The sequence below is a fragment of the Hoplias malabaricus genome, chromosome 10, assembly GCF_029633855.1.
Source record: "Hoplias malabaricus isolate fHopMal1 chromosome 10, fHopMal1.hap1, whole genome shotgun sequence".
Taxonomy (NCBI): Eukaryota; Metazoa; Chordata; class Actinopteri; order Characiformes; family Erythrinidae; genus Hoplias; species Hoplias malabaricus.
Window position 1 is genome coordinate 10,563,603 of NC_089809.1, and position 16,455 is coordinate 10,580,057.

The 16,455-nt window shown below is 38.0% G+C and overlaps 2 protein-coding genes across 3 annotated transcripts; both read left to right on the forward strand.

Moving 5' to 3' along the window:
• The first annotated feature begins 2,647 nt into the window (after window positions 1-2,647).
• On the forward strand, window positions 2,648-5,744 carry rbis (ribosomal biogenesis factor). 2 transcript variants are annotated; one of them, XM_066683792.1, is made up of 4 exons: window positions 2,648-2,805; window positions 4,278-4,394; window positions 4,517-4,633; window positions 5,311-5,741. In XM_066683792.1, exons 2-4 carry the CDS (start codon window positions 4,284-4,286, stop codon window positions 5,377-5,379), a joined length of 297 nt encoding a protein of 98 aa, XP_066539889.1. In that variant the 5' UTR covers window positions 2,648-2,805; window positions 4,278-4,283; the 3' UTR covers window positions 5,380-5,741. The 2 variants fall into 2 exon arrangements, with proteins under 2 accessions (XP_066539889.1, XP_066539890.1); XM_066683793.1 differs by having other exon boundaries at window positions 2,688-2,805; window positions 4,273-4,394; window positions 5,311-5,744.
• A 1,147-nt stretch (window positions 5,745-6,891) lies between these two features.
• fbxo45 (F-box protein 45) lies at window positions 6,892-15,561 on the forward strand. The gene is made up of 3 exons (XM_066683139.1): window positions 6,892-7,440; window positions 9,034-9,390; window positions 13,176-15,561. Exons 1-3 carry the CDS (start codon window positions 7,141-7,143, stop codon window positions 13,359-13,361), a joined length of 843 nt encoding a protein of 280 aa, XP_066539236.1. The 5' UTR covers window positions 6,892-7,140; the 3' UTR covers window positions 13,362-15,561.
• The last annotated feature ends 894 nt before the right edge of the window (window positions 15,562-16,455 follow it).

Below are 16,455 nucleotides of genomic sequence, written 5' to 3' on the forward strand. Positions count from 1 at the left end.
AACACCAAACGAGTCAATGGCAGAATAAGCTGTTTGGCATTGGCAGAGAGGATTGGGCAAATTTTTCATGGTCGCAACCCACATACTCAGCTCTACTGCTCATCCCACAAATGCGTGTTCCTTACAAATGGGGCACTGTTTAAAAGAGAAATTAACAGGTTTTCCAATGGTATAAGAGTTATTGCTAAGAAGCATTGTTACAACAAAGAAATAATCTACCAAACACAAATTTCCTTACTTTTTGTGCTATGTTTATATCTGCTCTGGGAAATGGAACATGGCACAACACACATTACAAAAGATCCATCCACATGTTTTGTGCATTTACACTGTAAAAAGAAAATAGTTGATCCAACTTAATTGAATTGCTTCAATTGGTAAAAAGTAATTCAATTAAGTTTATCCAACTTAGTTTTTTAAGGTTAACCTTAAAAACCTTAAAAAATTAAGTTGGATAAACTTAATTGAATTACTTGTTATCAATTGAAGCAATTCAATTACGTTGGTCAACTATTTTCTTTTTATAGTGTACGTATTTCCACAACAAAGGGTGCCAGTTTCCTAATATCACCTAATTTATTCATCCATTCATTCATTCATTATCTGTAACCGCCAGAGCCTACCTGGAATCATTGGGCGCAAGGCTGGAATACACCTTGGAGGTGGCGCCAGTCCTTTTCTCTCTCACTTACTCTCAGACACACACACACACACACACACACACTTTTGAGTCGCCAATCCACCTAACAACGTGTGCTTTTGGACTGTGGGAGGAAACCGGAGCACCTGGAGGAAACCCACGCAGACACGAGGAGAACACACCTCACAGACAGTCACCCAGAGCGGGAGTCGAACCCACAACCTCCAGGTCCCTGTAGCTGTGTGACACTACCTGCTGCGCCACCGTGCCGCCCCCTAATTTATTCAGTGCTGCTTTAAGAAATATAATGTATAAAAACTGTAGTTAGTAATAACACGTTATTATTATTATTATTATTATTATTATTAGGAGTAGTAGTAGCTAGAAGAGTAGGTGGTACTTATTTTTTCATTCATTCATTCCCTCATTTAAGATCAAGGACTTTTGAACTCCCTGGGGTTATGTATTTGAAACCCCACCTTTTACAGTGTTCAGTGATCAGTGGTCTTGGACTGGTATTAAATGGAAAACGCTAAGTGCAATAAATAATTTGGTGACTACATAGGCGACAGAACGTGAAAAATTATGAGGAGAAATGGAGGTGCACTGTTGCCACCTGGTGGACAATTTAATACTTCCACGTACATATGAATTCCTGCTGGAATCTCTTTTTAGTAAAATATTCTGTGGGCAGAATTATCAGAATTGTCATAGCATGAATTCACTGCTAAGTAAGTTATTTACATATATAAAAAACATAATATAATTGGATATGACTTACTAACGTGGGAACAACTTCATGAACTCACTTCCATGTCTTATTAAGTTGCAGCCACAAAGAAACTTCACAAATATGCTTTACAAAGTCAAAACCACATACTGGAACTCTGTTAGAAAGTTGAACAAGGGTCTTGTGAGCCTCTGAGATCAGTGTATGAACAGATGGGAGGTCATTGGTCAGTGTATATGCTGAGGGGAGTTCAGTCAGTGTACAAAATGAAGAGTTCAGTGGTGCGTGAGCTTAAGGAAAGACAGCGATTTGTGTATAATTTGAGAGTTCAGTGGACAATTTATGAACTGGAGGAGTTCACTGGGCAGTGTATTACTTGGGGGAAAGGTACTGTTCTGCAAGGTAACCTGTATAAAAAGCAAACTGTTTAATGTTGATTAATCACCTACTTTGTTTCCTTCTTCATATTTTAGATTATTAAAAAATATTTTATTAGTAAAATGTAAAAAAAAACAAAAAACACTATGGACATTGCTACATGATAGACCTACATTGATATCCATCTCATTCCAATTCTACAATCACAGATCTTAGTACAGCTGTTGCTCTGCATAATTTGTTCGCCATCTTTGTCAATGATCAGGACCCACAAAGGACCACTACAGAGCAGATAGTGGATCATTTTCAGTGCTGCAGTGACAATGATAATGGATCAAACACGACAGTGCTGCTGTAGTATATAAACAACTCAAAGGACTGAGAACAATCCACCCTACCAAAAATATCCAGCTAACAGAATCCCATGGGCAGTGTCCAGTGACAACTGATGAAGGACTAGAGCTGGGCTGCTCATTCCTAGTCCTTGGGATCTACCACACTGGGGGTTTCAGATCCAACACACCACACTCTGATATTCAAATGCCCCTGAAGGCCTTCGTTACCTGGATCAGGTGTGTTTGAGTAGGGTTCAAGCTAAACTCTGCATGGTGGTAGATCTCTAGGAACATAACCGGTACTAGAGCATAAACAACACAATTTGTACAGCTCACAATTACACACCGCTACAAAGTCATTGTCAATGTAGTGCTAAGAATGTTCCAACACCCAAATCGGGCAAACCTGCTCTGAGGTAGTCTCGTATGCATCCTGACCATTGATCAACAGGATTAAAGGCGGCTATCAAAGTATACAAAGCCTCATACAGACTACTGACGTTAATTGTAAATCTACAGGTGGAGCTGATAAAATGGACAATGAGAGTGTATTATTGGAGTGTGCGACTCTTAAGGCAGTATATAAAGTTATGCCTCTTATTTGGCCTGTGTTTGTAGGTGGCAGCAAAGAGTCAGAGTCGTCAATCTGCCAAAAAAAAATCCGTAAAAGAAGACATTAGCACATGGGTTTGGAGCAGTAGCCAAACAGACGTTTTCGAGCAGTAAGTATTGTGCTTTATTATTTTTTTTCCTCTGTTTTTAACGTCGTCCTAAGTAGCTAGCTTAGCATAACTGAGCAGTTTGAAACCACCACAGTAAGCAAGCTTCCTTAGTACCATACAAACTAGTAAGAGTAAACAAAGCCAGTTAAATAACTCTCCTCTTTTAAGTTTGTTCCTCACAGAACCCCCATTGGAACGTCTTATCCACTACCTGTCAGCATAGGAATTTAGCGTACTGTAGCCACTCCCGTATTTTGGTTAATTGATGACCTTTTTAAAATAGTTTTTGTTCATACACGCAGTTTGTTTTATCTCCCTAAACATAGCCAACAGAATATGACTCTCAGCAGAAGCTACCCGTAAGTATATCTTCAAAATGCCTAATGCCAAAGAAGCAACAACAACAACCCAGCACTAATGTGGAACAGTGGACGTTTTCTGGAGAGATTCAACATCAATTATCAGTTTCATTCTACTCTTAGTATTTGAATAAAAAAAAACCCTCGTCCCAGAAAAGTAATGCGATAAGAACAAGCTGATTTTGTATTTTGTAAATATAAACATTTTAAAATTGGGTGCCTGCAACACTTACAAATGATGGGACTGGGCAAAATAAGAGTTAAAAGGTTATAAAAAATATTCAAATTAAGCCAGTTTGGAAAATTCCACTATAGGCAGTAGGACATAAAATAAAACGATGCAGTCTTTGAGAGATGAGATGGGTTGGGCTCAATACTTTATGCCAAACGTCTTGAGGATTGTCAAACACAAAAAGAACATTTCTCAGATATCTCAGTATGTTGAAGGCATGGCTAGAAACCACTGACTGTGTGTAATATTTGATCCCTCAGTGTGGAGAGGAAGTAATTCCACAGGGAGATGCATTTGTAAGTGTAAATTAACAGTAGAATGTGCTAGAATGCAAAGGATTATATTGTGTTCAAATAACGTAATTAATTAACAGAAGAACAAATGTGAATTTGTATTTAATGAATTAAAATGAATGTCAGGCTACACAAATTCTTTTGGCTCACAACTTGCCATCAAGCCAGTGTCTTGATGTCAAGACAGTTCCAGACCTCATTCTGCATGTGCTACAATGTAGCCAAAAAAAAAAACACTGGCCTGTGTGAAATATTGGTAAATCATTCCAGTTTAACAAAGGACAATCACAATCATCCCTCCAGCTCAGTCCAAACTTGGTCTCTTTATTTTTTATCAAAAGCTAAACCAAGTGGTGTGACAAATCAAAAGCGGTGCATCTACAAAATGAGTGAAATTAAAGACAAATTAGTAATTAAATATTAAGGCTTTTAATCAACTTCAAAATACTCAGGAAGCTACAAATTCAGTTGTCTTGAATAATATGTAGTTGAGCAAAAGTACAAGTATAATTCTGACTTTACAAGGTTTTGTCAGTCATTATTGCACCCAGTTGTAATGTTCTCTTTGGTTTATCCCCTACATTTTAGGGAAAGATGGCTAAAAATAAACCGAAGGATAAAAAAAAGCTGAACGTGTTTCAGGTGGCCAACAAACAGGTCAAGCCCAAGACCAAAACAAAGCCTGTAAAGACTTGTTTAAAACATGTAAGTTTCTTTTTGATTCAATTTTGGTTATTTTGCTGTCAGTTTTCTTTGTATCTGATAAAATTATTCTAAATAGTCAGAGTAGATGCAGAACTCGTACGTCATTACCATCTCTTTATTAGATAAAAGCCCTGAAGAATGAAAAAGTGGAGAACCTCAATCAGATCTTCTCAGATGTTCAGAGGGATATGAAAAGTGTTTCCAAATCTACAGCTCCAGAACCAAAAGGAAAAACTATGGTAATGTGACAAGTTCTTGCGTTTGATTTTGTGAGAAGTATTGTGTATGCGTGCTAAGTAATTGATGGAATGCAGATTTACCCATGGGGTAATTATCCTGTACATTTTGTGGTTTATTCTAAATCTGGGATTTATGGAATGTTGCTTATTAGATATGGCAACATGGTTCTTAAAATATATGGATGGATACTTTCGAATCAGTCATCCTATAGCTGGATATATCCTATAATGTGTATGACTGTAATATTAATGACCCATTGAAAATGTAAGACAGTGCTTTTGATAACGTTGGCTGTAAATAAAATTGCAGGTTTTGTGATTTGAAAATGTAACGCTTAAACTTTTTGATAAAACACATTTAAATCTCATGTCATATCCCATCAAATGGGGGGGGGGGCTTCCTGTTAACAATCTTTATTTAAGATGAAACATTGACAAGGAAAATAATGGAAAATTCTATTTATTGTAACATATGGAACATGGACTTGATATCAAGACCTCAGTGTTATCTCCTCATTCAAATGCAAATTTTGCATGAGCAAAAGAGGGAGGAAAGTGCCAGTTCCAAAATCTGTATCCATATCATAGGTTTGTAAATAAGCATGTGAAACCACATCTGGGCAAAAAATTGTAAAGGGTGTAAAGGCTTGCTGAATCTATAACTCTGTGTATTTCAGGTTGTCAAGCAGAAACCACAGGAAGCTGTGAACGTGGATAGTGCCGCCCAGCTTTTCTCTCAGTTGTAGATGTGAACCGTTCAAGATTCACTCTCAGTAAGCAGGCAGTGGATACACAAAGTGAGGACTGGTTATCTAATTGTGATAACATGGATCTCGAGAGAGTACACCCAAACACCGTTTTGAAATAACTGCTCACATTTATAAGAAAAATGATCTATACACAAGCAACAAAGTATAGTTTAATCACAGCCATATGAAGAGTTCTGTGTAAGGAAATTGCTGCTGCTGATCTTGTTTAAATGACAATGAGGGGGAAAAGCTGGTCAGGGATACAACTTGTACAGTTTTTAAGTTTGATTTCTGTGGATATGTGTATATAAACCTGGATTTTATTCTATTAATAAAGTGTTTGGTGGAGATGAAATTAATTTGTATTTAATTTGGCCATTTTTATTGGTCTTGCGCACAAACATTACTGTGAGTAAAATGAATGCCAAAATGCCTGTAATACTCCTAACTCATACAGAATACCACCCTAGATAAACGGGTGGTACTTGCATTAAAAATGGCATGTCCCAATTCTTGCTAGGAGTAATATCTTTGAAGTTTAAAACTAGTCTCAATACTGCCTTTAAGCATCTGGTTCTTCTGTTTACAATTTGAAAATGCCAGAAAGTATGTCTTGGAGGCCTTTGTGAAATATGGTAAGTTTGACAGTAACTTATGGCATTTAAGAGCACCCTGCATGTGCCCACTTGGATGTGCCAGGCTGCAGGTTTGAGTATTGGGACAAGGCTACGGTAAGTTGTCCATTCTTAGCCAAAATGTTGGATTTATATGGAGTTAAATGTCTGAAATTACTTTACAGCTGTTAGGCTACTCTCTGAAAGACGGGGCAGCTGAGTAAAAGGCCTTTTCATGGGAAAGTGGGCGACAGTTCAATTATAACATGTGGTGCTACTTATTGGTGTAAAAGTCCAATTATGGGCAGATCCTTGATAGCGAATTGAAATATAGATAATGGTGTGAAAGCAACGCTGTACAACGCAAGCTTTCTTGTATTTATGAGCTCTTTTTTGTGTTTGAGAGAATATAAAGAGCCACGTTAAACATGCTAAGAGTAGTTTAGTGTACTCCCAGTTTTGGGCCCCACCTGTAGGTAAAATGCCCCAAAAAAGAGCTATGTGATTGGCAGGTCTTTTAGAGGGAAAGTGATGTAAATAATTTTGCGGCCTTGTAAAAATTGCACGTTGTGTAACGAACGTTGGAATATATTGCATTATTATAAAGGCGAATAATTATAATAAATATAATATAATGCCAACGCGTCATTCATTATTTGTGAATAATGTGTACTGCATTTATTAAACATAACAAATCTACCAGGACTTTCATAGAATAGCCCAGCTTTTGGCGCCACCTCACGATAAAATGACTAAATAACACAGACGTAATTGTTAAGCAAGGTCCTTGAAGGTGAAAGAAGATGTAAATAATGGTGGGAACAGGGTAAATAAGACATGCTACGAAATTATTTCGAGAGCACACATTGCTTTTGTATGCGAATTAATGTATTCGAGGAATACATGAATTTCAACGCCCGGTTGTATTTTGTGGGTAGCGCTTTTTTTTTCAAACCAATACAATCAGTGTTAAAGCGCCCTGCCGGGACCTTTACAATAGTCCCAGATTTTGGTCGTCTGCCTACAACCGAATCACGGAATGAGCTCGGTTCATTCTTAGAAGAAAATGATCGTTTATAACTATTCTTCTTCTTTAATCAAGCCCTGAGCGCCATTAAAGTGTTAGCCATCTGTGTCCAGCGCGATGTCCTGCGCTGTGGCCGTGTCCGGCGCCACGGCGGTGGCTGCTCAGGGCTGCGGTGCACTCGGGTTCGGTTCCGGTGGTTCTGGAATTGCGGCCAGGCTGCCAAGCCGCGTTCTGGAGCATATATTCTCCTATCTGGACCTGGCGGATCTTAGCACGTGTTCGCTAGTCTGTTGGCATTGGAACAACTGCCTGTCGGACGAGAACAGCGAGGTGTGGCGGAGCCTGTGCGCCCGGCAGCTCAGCGAAGAGGCTCTGCGCTCAGACATCCTCTGTAACATACCCTCGTACAAGGGAAAGGTGAGTCGTGGAGAATAACGGAGCCGCTTTCTGTAGAGCAGCCTTAAATCTCTGCAGAGCCATAAACAAACTAGGGGTAACGTTCGAGGTTACCCTCGAAGCCGGCCAGTAGACGTTAGCTATCTGGCTAGCTGTTCTGTGTAGCCTTCCTCTAGTCAATACAAGGCTTGCCCTTCTTTCAAATGTAGTTAAGTACTTCATCTTCTCTTGTCGACATTCTTTGTTTTCCAGTTTAAGTGAGCTAGCTATGGCAAAGAACATTAGCCAGTGAAGGTGCTTGGTGGTGGGGCTATTTCACAAAGTTAGCCAGATACCCCTGAAGAGACATATCCCAAAGAGACACTGGAACAGCCTTCAACTTTGGGCTTAACTTTTCCAAACAACTGAAGTATCTCCTTCTGAGGTATTGCACAGAGCAGCATTCTCAGTTTAGCCAGATAACCTAAGCCCTAAATCAAGCCTGTCCAATAGTAAAAGTGATATGGGACATTCCTATTGGGCAATCCAAAATTCTGGGCTGCTTGAGAAACCCTGCTTTGTGGAATACCCGCCTGGTATTGGGATATTGGACCAATCAGGCCAAGGCATCTGACCAATATATTGGTATAATTGGTCAAAAATGTAGGTAGATGCCTCAAAAATCATACCTGTCTAAAAAAAAAACTGGGACATTCCCTAAATTCAGCTTAAGTTATGTCTAAATGTGAAATATGCCACTGGTGCACTAAATAAGGTTGCTAAATTTAGAAATTTAGTCTAATAATATTTTTTTCTGAAATACAAACTAATGTAAAAACATCCCAATTATTTCTATGCAGTGTTACTAGGAGTTCCAAATGTTGACAGAAACAAAGCTTTGGTTGTGAAATTTGTCTAAAGTGACACTTGAACATGCATCTGTGTGCAGAGTGTTTATATGTGTTTTTAAAATGGTAAAACAGTGGTAAATGTGACACTTTGCCTGTTAGCTAGAAAAAAAGAAGGAAAAAAATCCCTTCATGTACACTTCTGCAATGAATGGATTTTTTAAAAAACACCTTCATGGCCTGAATGCTTTCTCAGAAGAATATCCCAGGCATCAAACTGTATATTCATAAACACTTGGTGTAATAAATTTCTTTAGGGGGGCATTTAGAGATGTTTGGATGATTCATTTCTGTCAGTGGCATTATTAAAAATAAAATTCCTGGTTTTTAAAGGAGTGGGAGGGAAGCCGTCCTTCACAATGTGAATGGACCAGTGGAAATGCTCCAAAATGTCATCCAATGAAATTTAAGGTTTTTACTTCTTCTATAAAGTTACTATTTTGGAGATCTTTTTTTTTTCTTGTGACAGCTAAAATATTGATGGCATATCATAAAAGATCTTTAAACGGTAACATCTCTGGGTCCAGTACAGGCATTTAGATGTGGGAAAAACATATCAAAACTGTTCTGAATGTGCTCTGTTAATAAGACTGCAGGGTTACTGTCTGTTGCTATTTTAAACCACCACCTACACGGTCTCTAAAAGAGAATGTTAATGTCCACGGCTGTACTTGGCTGGAAATGTGAGAACTAAATTCTTCTCTTGTGCTTTTTCCTCTTTCCACAGCTAAAGGCTTTCCAGCATGCTCTAAGCTCCCATGACTGCTCGAGGAATGTGTATGTGAAGAAAAACGGTTTCACCCTCCACCGTAACCCTATTGCCCAAAGCACAGATGGAGCTCGTGGTAAAATCGGTTTCATGGAGGGAAGGCATGCTTGGGAGATCTGGTGGGAGGGCCCTCTTGGCACTGTGGCAGTGATTGGCATTGCCACCAAGAGGGCACCTATGCAGTGTCAAGGTTATGTAGCTCTTCTGGGCAGCGATGACCAGAGCTGGGGTTGGAATCTGGTAGATAATAACCTGCTGCACAATGGTGAGGTCAATGGCAACTTCCCACAATGCAACAATGCACCCAAATACCAGGTAAGTTGGCTTAGGACTTTGTACACCCTGTAAGAATATATCTTATGTTTCTTCATTATAATATTTGGACCAAGTCTACACATAGTTATGACAGAGGTCCTTAGAGCAGGAATGAGAAAATTGAAAAAGATTTGAGCTGTCATGTACAACCAAACTGTTGTATCCATCTGATATTGATAAATATTCAGTGCCATGGCTGAGCACAGGGTTGTTTTTTTTTAAAAATTAGTCGGCCCTAAGCGACATTCTCTTTGGCAGGGTGGGGGCAACCTCAATTATAAAGTAATGCAAAAATAGTAAATTAATACGACTTTAAATACTTTTTTTAAAATAACTGCTTACATTTTGAGAAATAGTTTGCTTGAGAATGTGCTAGCTAAGTAGATTGTCGGGGGAAGAAGTAATCTGTAAATATTTCATATTGTATTCAAATATAGCCTTAAAAATACAGGCCAGTACATTCATTAACATAGCTGTTGTTTACTTCAGTATTTTAAGATATTGTACAGGGTTTATGTTTTTATTAGGTGTACAAATAGATTTTAAACCCTTTTTATGTAACATATAATTGTAATATAAAATTCAAAATTTCTCTTGCTTTTTTTTTGTCATTTTATTGTAACTGATAGGTCATATTAAAAAACAAACAAACAAAAAATCCCTTTAAATGAACTATTATAAAACTAAAAATGAACACTGAAGTCATCATTTTTACTTTGTCTAAACCAAAACTTTTACATACTTTTGCATACAATATTATAAACAGGAACTTAAATAGACGCAAATATTTTTTACCGCACTTAATGAATGAAGTTGCAAAGAAATTCTTCTTGCTTGCCATTTTCAAACTGCTCATGTTTCAACAGTTACCATAAAATGACAGAATAGGAGTATGTTTGAATTTTGGATTACAGTTATGTTACACAAAGAATAGAAAACTCTTCTTACTCAGATGTTAACTCAGACGTTAAAGCCGTTTGGCTGTTCATAATAGAGTGTACATTCTTTTTGACTTGATACCTCAAAATATTTCCTTATTGCAACAGAAAAATTAAGTGGAAAATTGAACCAATTATGATTTTTATATCGATGACTATTTTGCTGACTAGTAAGCAATTTTATGTTAGTTAGGATTAACTACCAATAGCTAGTTATTCAAATCATTTCATTGCATCTACAAGGCTGTAGCTGGTTATGCAATAACTTTCACTGAACCTACTAGAGTTTTCTTATTAGCAGTTGGGTGCCCATTTTTTGCTCTTCAGCCTTTTTATCTGTTTAGACTTAGCTTCATCTGACATTGCCATGGCAATTTTTGCACAAATGCATGTCTCTTAGTCCCCACTAGGGGGTCCTAGTAAAAGCCTAATCTATGGTAACAGCTATTGCCATGAGCTCATCATCACTTTCTGGCTAGCATTTTACCACCAAATGAAACAAAAAACGTCTTGGTTTTTCCTACAGAGACCCACTACTCTGTGGTACTTAGAGGCTGCTTATAACACTTATAGCTGAAAATGGCCCTGGCCATTTGCATAGAATTATGCACGCAGTATTCATAACAAAGTAGTTTCTTTCTGAAATGTCTGCATAAAGAAATACAGCCAACCATTTAGACAATTTGATGATAGTTGGCTGCCTAGCTTTAGTGGGGAAAAACAGCTGGCTCTGTTCAAGAGTATGCCGTAAACAAATTTTTGAATTTCAGATGTGCGCCAAAAAGGGCATTAAGCACTTAAGGTATCAGTTATCGGTATTGACGATTAAATTTTTTTTATTATTATTTTGCTTTAACTGTTTAGATTGTTTCAAATTAAATTTATCAAATTCACAATCAAACCTTTGGAACACTCCATTGAGGAAAAAAAAAAGACTATTTCTATGACATATTCACATCAAACAGTAAAACAGGATGTCAAGCTAGAAAGATACTTAGTCTAATATACTAATAATAGTCTAAAATACATAGAAATAGAATGAAACAGTAGAACAGTTGGAATTTAAAGGATTTTAATTCAAATGTGGTGAAATGTAATATTTAATTATGTATTGAACCATTTCTAAGTTTAATACATTTTCCCAGTGCAACATAACATGCCACCCCGTATTAAATATATAGAAATAAAATGATGTATTCCTAACTCGTTTATCTGCATCATGTTTGTAAACAGAGTCTGTTTTTCTGCATCAGTCAGTAAAGAGGATCTCGGGTTGCATCCCAAAATAGCGTCATACTTCCTACATAGTGCACATTACAGATAATAAAACTAATACTGATCCAAGACAGTAATTAGACACTAATTTGACAAGGAATGAACTCACCTAGTGAAAGGAACCAGCTTTATGATCTATACTGCCCTATGGAGGGTGTAGGGAGACATTTGGGTTCCAGCCTTGGCTTCGGTGAGGAGTGGAACCATCTGAGCACTCACATTTTCTTATAAGTAGTACTAGTTTAAAAAAATTGAAGACAAACCAGAGAAATAATTTAGGCGATAAACCTTTATCCTCCAAAAATCTGTTACACTCTCAGAGTGCAGTGACAGAGGGGTCAGATTATTTACCCCATAAATGGGGAAAAGGATGAGACAAAAGAATGTGTCTTGTTTCTGTAGCCTCTTACATGCCAAATAAAACATGAGTGAAATAACCAGATTCCTGAAGTGTGTATATGATCTTTGTATGAATAACTCACCCAGATTCGGTCAGAATAGCAGAGAAACGTGCTAAATGTTTTCCATTAGATCCTATGATGAAAATGCTAATGTGGCTAACATTGGATAATGCCCTTTTGATGCTTCATTGTTGGACCTGATACAAAGAGTTGGAGGGCTTCTGTGTTTCTGAATGTTGTGAGACTCTATCCAGTGCAGGGAGAAGAGCTTTGCATACGATAAATCTCTCCATCTTTCCCCAATTATTTACATTAGTGTTACAATCCAACACCAGAATGTTGGTCCCCAATATGGCACCCATTATTAAAAAAAAAATCATGTGACTGCAAACAATGATATTAATAACTGTAGCCTTTTGCACCAGCCAAGGGTGTCACACCAGTGCAGCGATGCATGCATGAATCACAACAATATGCTCTGTTTTTGATGCGTGCCATGCATTGCTTTTTAGCATTTTCTATGCAGAAAACTTACAGGATCCAGTACTCTTGCTGAATGTACACTCTGATCCAGTAAACATATCAACAAACAGCTGTATTTGAAATTTTAGCAGCAGCATTACAAGAGAAACACCAAGAGCGTCAATATAGAACAAACATGGTTTTTATTGTTTTTTTTAACTGTTAATAAAAAAGATATGCTTACATTTAATCTACATAAAGTTTATTTAAGCCTTATACAAATAATAAAGACTTCTATCGATGGTATTAACTTACCCATCACCGGAAAAATGCAGGGCAAAGAGAAACCGCTTTTGCCTCACAATGTGTGTGTGGTGCACCTGGTGTGAAATAAAAAGCATCACTGAATGGTTCTGATGCAGCACCCGTGCCATGCAACTTCTTGTGTGAAATTGGCTTAAGACCTCTAACAACTACATTCTTAGATGTTCAGAATAAACCACATGAAAAGTTGTCATAGAATATTGAGATCCTCAAAGGCCACAAAAGAAATTACTACAAATTAATTGGTAACTCCTTTTGTCCAGACACTGTTTTAAGAATTCCTGCAGTCTGACCTCACAGCAAGGAATTTTGCTTGGAATTGTCTTTTCATAATGCAGAAAGAATCCTTGAGGGTTGTGGTTGTGAGCTGCTGTTTTTTTTCCAGATAGGGGAGAGAATACGTGTGATTCTGGACATGGATGACAAGACACTGGCGTTTGAGCGAGGGTTCGAGTTTCTGGGTGTGGCGTTCAGGGGGCTTCCCAAGACTTGCCTCTTCCCAGCGGTTTCAGCTGTTTACGGCAACACTGAAGTTACTATGGTCTACCTGGGAAAACCTTTGGATGGCTGAGGAGCACCTCAGTGCCACATAGACATCAGGAGTGCCAAGGAGACGTCTACATGGCATGTAAATGACTCTGAGCCGTTTGGGGGAAAAACCTGCGGTGTACAAAATGGGCGATGAGGAGGCTATATACCGCACACTTCCATGGATTCTAAGTCTCTGAATGCTTCTAGACTCTGAGGACTATTGTTTTTAAAGCTGATTTTAACCTAATTTATAAAAAAGACACTGGGCTAACTCATAATCTTTGTTAATCAAGCCAACCAGATTAGATGGCAGGTGGTAAGTTTTAAACCTAATCTTAACTCTAACCATAATCCACAGTCACTGAATACTTACAGTGGTTAGGGACTAGAAGTACTCCATAGATACACTATATATCCAAATGTTTGTGGACATGTCCTCTAATTCATGGATTTAACTACTTTACGGCACAGCTATTGCTGACATAGGCATTCAGTTGCAACAAATTTGTATCTCCGTTAAAAATAAAGGGGCAATAAAGGGACACTCAGGAGCAGCATGCCCAGTGCCAAGCATCAGCTAGAGTGGTATAAAGTCGTCAGACACTGAGCTTTTGCACAGCAATATTATCTAAAGCTTTCCCAGCAGAGTAAAGGCTGCAACTTAAGCAACTTAGGCAGGGAACATTCCCTATTAATCCCCTTGGCTTCAGGAAAAAAAAACAGATGAGCAAGAGTCCATAAATATTTAGACATATAGTGTACAGTGACAGGATGGTTTTATCTCTCTGCACCACAAACCCAACCGACAAATGACATGCCAAAACCAAGTTCCTATTACCTCTACAAGGCTTGACCATTTGGAACCTAAACGCAAGGCTGCTTCACTAGAGGAGTTAGTACTTTGCATGCAGTATAGTCAAAGCTGTTTTTTTTTTTTTTTTTGTGTAGGAAATCCAAAAGATATCTATTGTAACATTGTTATTGTACTGCTCAATTGTGATGTACTGGTGTATGATATTTATTTATTAGGTTTTATTCTTCATATCATAGAGGTCATTGACCTGTAAATAAACTCTATATGGTGCCAGTCTGTAAAAGTGTACTAGCCAGTGGTAGTGGTTTGGTAACTCATTATTTGAGGGCTACCTATTACCTGTCAGGATTTTATATAAAATGCAATAAAAAACACAATCTGTGATTTGTTTATTCTCTTGAACCTTTATTTAACTGATAAAAATACAAAGAAAAGATATGTTCTTACTGACCAACTTGATTGTATTTTGTAAATAAAAATAGATTTGGAATTTTATGACTGCACCACAGTCAAACATTTTGGGATAAAGGCATGTTTTACGACTATTACATCACCTTAATGCTGTGGGAAATTTCAGCTTTGAAATTGGCATTTTTTACCTTTCTTGCTTGATACAACTTCTCAGCCTCTGAATAGTTTGTGGTCTTTCGTTTCTGATTTCGTTCTGATGCATTCTGTCTATGAAGCCATGCAGTTGTAGCCTATGCTGAATGAGGCCTTTTTTTTTGTCTTTGCTGAAATAACCATGGACTTCCCAGGAAAAGATGTAGTTTTGATGGCAACATTAAAAAAATAAATTATACACCTCCAATAAAAATTTGTCCCAATTCCAAGTTATAAATGCTGTGGCCACAGATGCACCACCAAATATCATGAAAGATGTTTGGTTTTGCACCTATTGCTGATGACAAACTGGATTGTCCCTTTTATCTTTAGCACAGAGAACTCAATGTCCGTTTAAAAAAACTACTTTTCCGACCATCAGAGATGAGCTTGGGCTCAGAGGGTACTCTGCAGTGTTTTTGCATAGAATTGAAGAATGGCATTCGCTTTACTGCTTTCAGGTTATACTTCTTGATGCTATAGTCGACTGTGTTAAGTGACAACATTTCCTGAAGCAGTGGCCATATATATAAGAGAAGAATATCAGTTTTATGCAAAGCCATCTGAGGGTTTTGAAGCTCGCGCACATTCACCAGTAGTTTCCGGCCTTACAGTTTATGGTGAAAGACTGCAGTCTTGCATTGAGAAACATTTTTAATTCTACTAAAAAACAATCAAGGTCGGTCAATGGAAACCTTTTCTTTGTTTTCATCAGTTAAATAAACAGCAAATAACAGATTATTTTTGTTTCATTGCATTTTACAAAAAATCTCAACTTTTCTGCTTGCAGGGTTTGTATATTACCACTAAACAGGGTGAGTCAAAAGTCTCAGGACACCCTTTTATTTCAGAAAGGAAAGAGAAAATGATATACCTGAATACCACAGCAAGTAATAGGTGAGGGGCCTGTCATTTAGGCCATGTCCAGAACATGGCTACTTTTGAACCACAACTCTTGAACCACAGGAGATCCACGCAAATCTTATTGCGGCCATTGATTTCTGAGAAAAGTCTGGTCTTCATTGGAAAAACTGCAATATTGCGGTGTTCAAGGTGGCTGCCATGTTCTGGACATAGCCTAAAAGATAGGCCCCTCACTCATTACTCCCTGTGATATTCAGATATGTAATTTTCCATTTAGTTTCTGAAATAATAGGGTGTCCTGAGACTTTTGCCTCACCCTGTACACTGATCAGCCAGAACATTATGATCCCCTCTGTTCTCCACTGAACATACAAGCCATCATGTATTTTCTACAATTACAAGAAGTAGTCCATCAGTTGCTCTGCATATTTTGTTTGCCATTTTCACCTTGTTCCTCAGTGGTCAGGGCCACAACAGAGCAGGTATGATTTGGGTGGTGAATTATTCTCAATGCTGCAGTGACACTGATGTGGTAGTGGTGTGCTAGTGGGTGTTGCGTTGGTACAAGTGGATCAGACACAGCAGTGCTTCTTGGATTTTTAAACACTGCCCAATGTCCTCTCTATTGGACTCACCTACGTTGTTGTTCCAGCTTGTAGATTTAAATTCAGAGACAGTAGGTGTTTGTTGCTGCACTGTTTGTTTGGTCGTACTCTAGTCCTTCATCAGTGGTCACAAGGCACTGCTCACAGGATGATGCTAGCTGGACATGTTTGATTCGTGGACAGCATTGCTATAGCTGGTCAACTCGTACCAGCACAACACACACTAACACACCACCATCATGTCAGTG

What these genes read in the sequence shown, in the direction of transcription:
- rbis (XM_066683792.1), top strand. Translation starts at nt 4,284, where the DNA reads ATGGCTAAAAATAAACCGAAGGATAAAAAAAAGCTGAACGTGTTTCAG. An exon ending in TAAAGACTTGTTTAAAACAT is followed by an intron (nt 4,395 to 4,516) that starts GTAAGTTTCTTT and finishes TCTCTTTATTAG; the next exon opens with ATAAAAGCCCTGAAGAATGA. An exon ending in AACCAAAAGGAAAAACTATG is followed by an intron (nt 4,634 to 5,310) that starts GTAATGTGACAA and finishes TGTGTATTTCAG; the next exon opens with GTTGTCAAGCAGAAACCACA.
- fbxo45 (XM_066683139.1), top strand. Translation starts at nt 7,141, where the DNA reads ATGTCCTGCGCTGTGGCCGTGTCCGGCGCCACGGCGGTGGCTGCTCAG. An exon ending in TACCCTCGTACAAGGGAAAG is followed by an intron (nt 7,441 to 9,033) that starts GTGAGTCGTGGA and finishes CTCTTTCCACAG; the next exon opens with CTAAAGGCTTTCCAGCATGC. An exon ending in ACAATGCACCCAAATACCAG is followed by an intron (nt 9,391 to 13,175) that starts GTAAGTTGGCTT and finishes TTTTTTTTCCAG; the next exon opens with ATAGGGGAGAGAATACGTGT.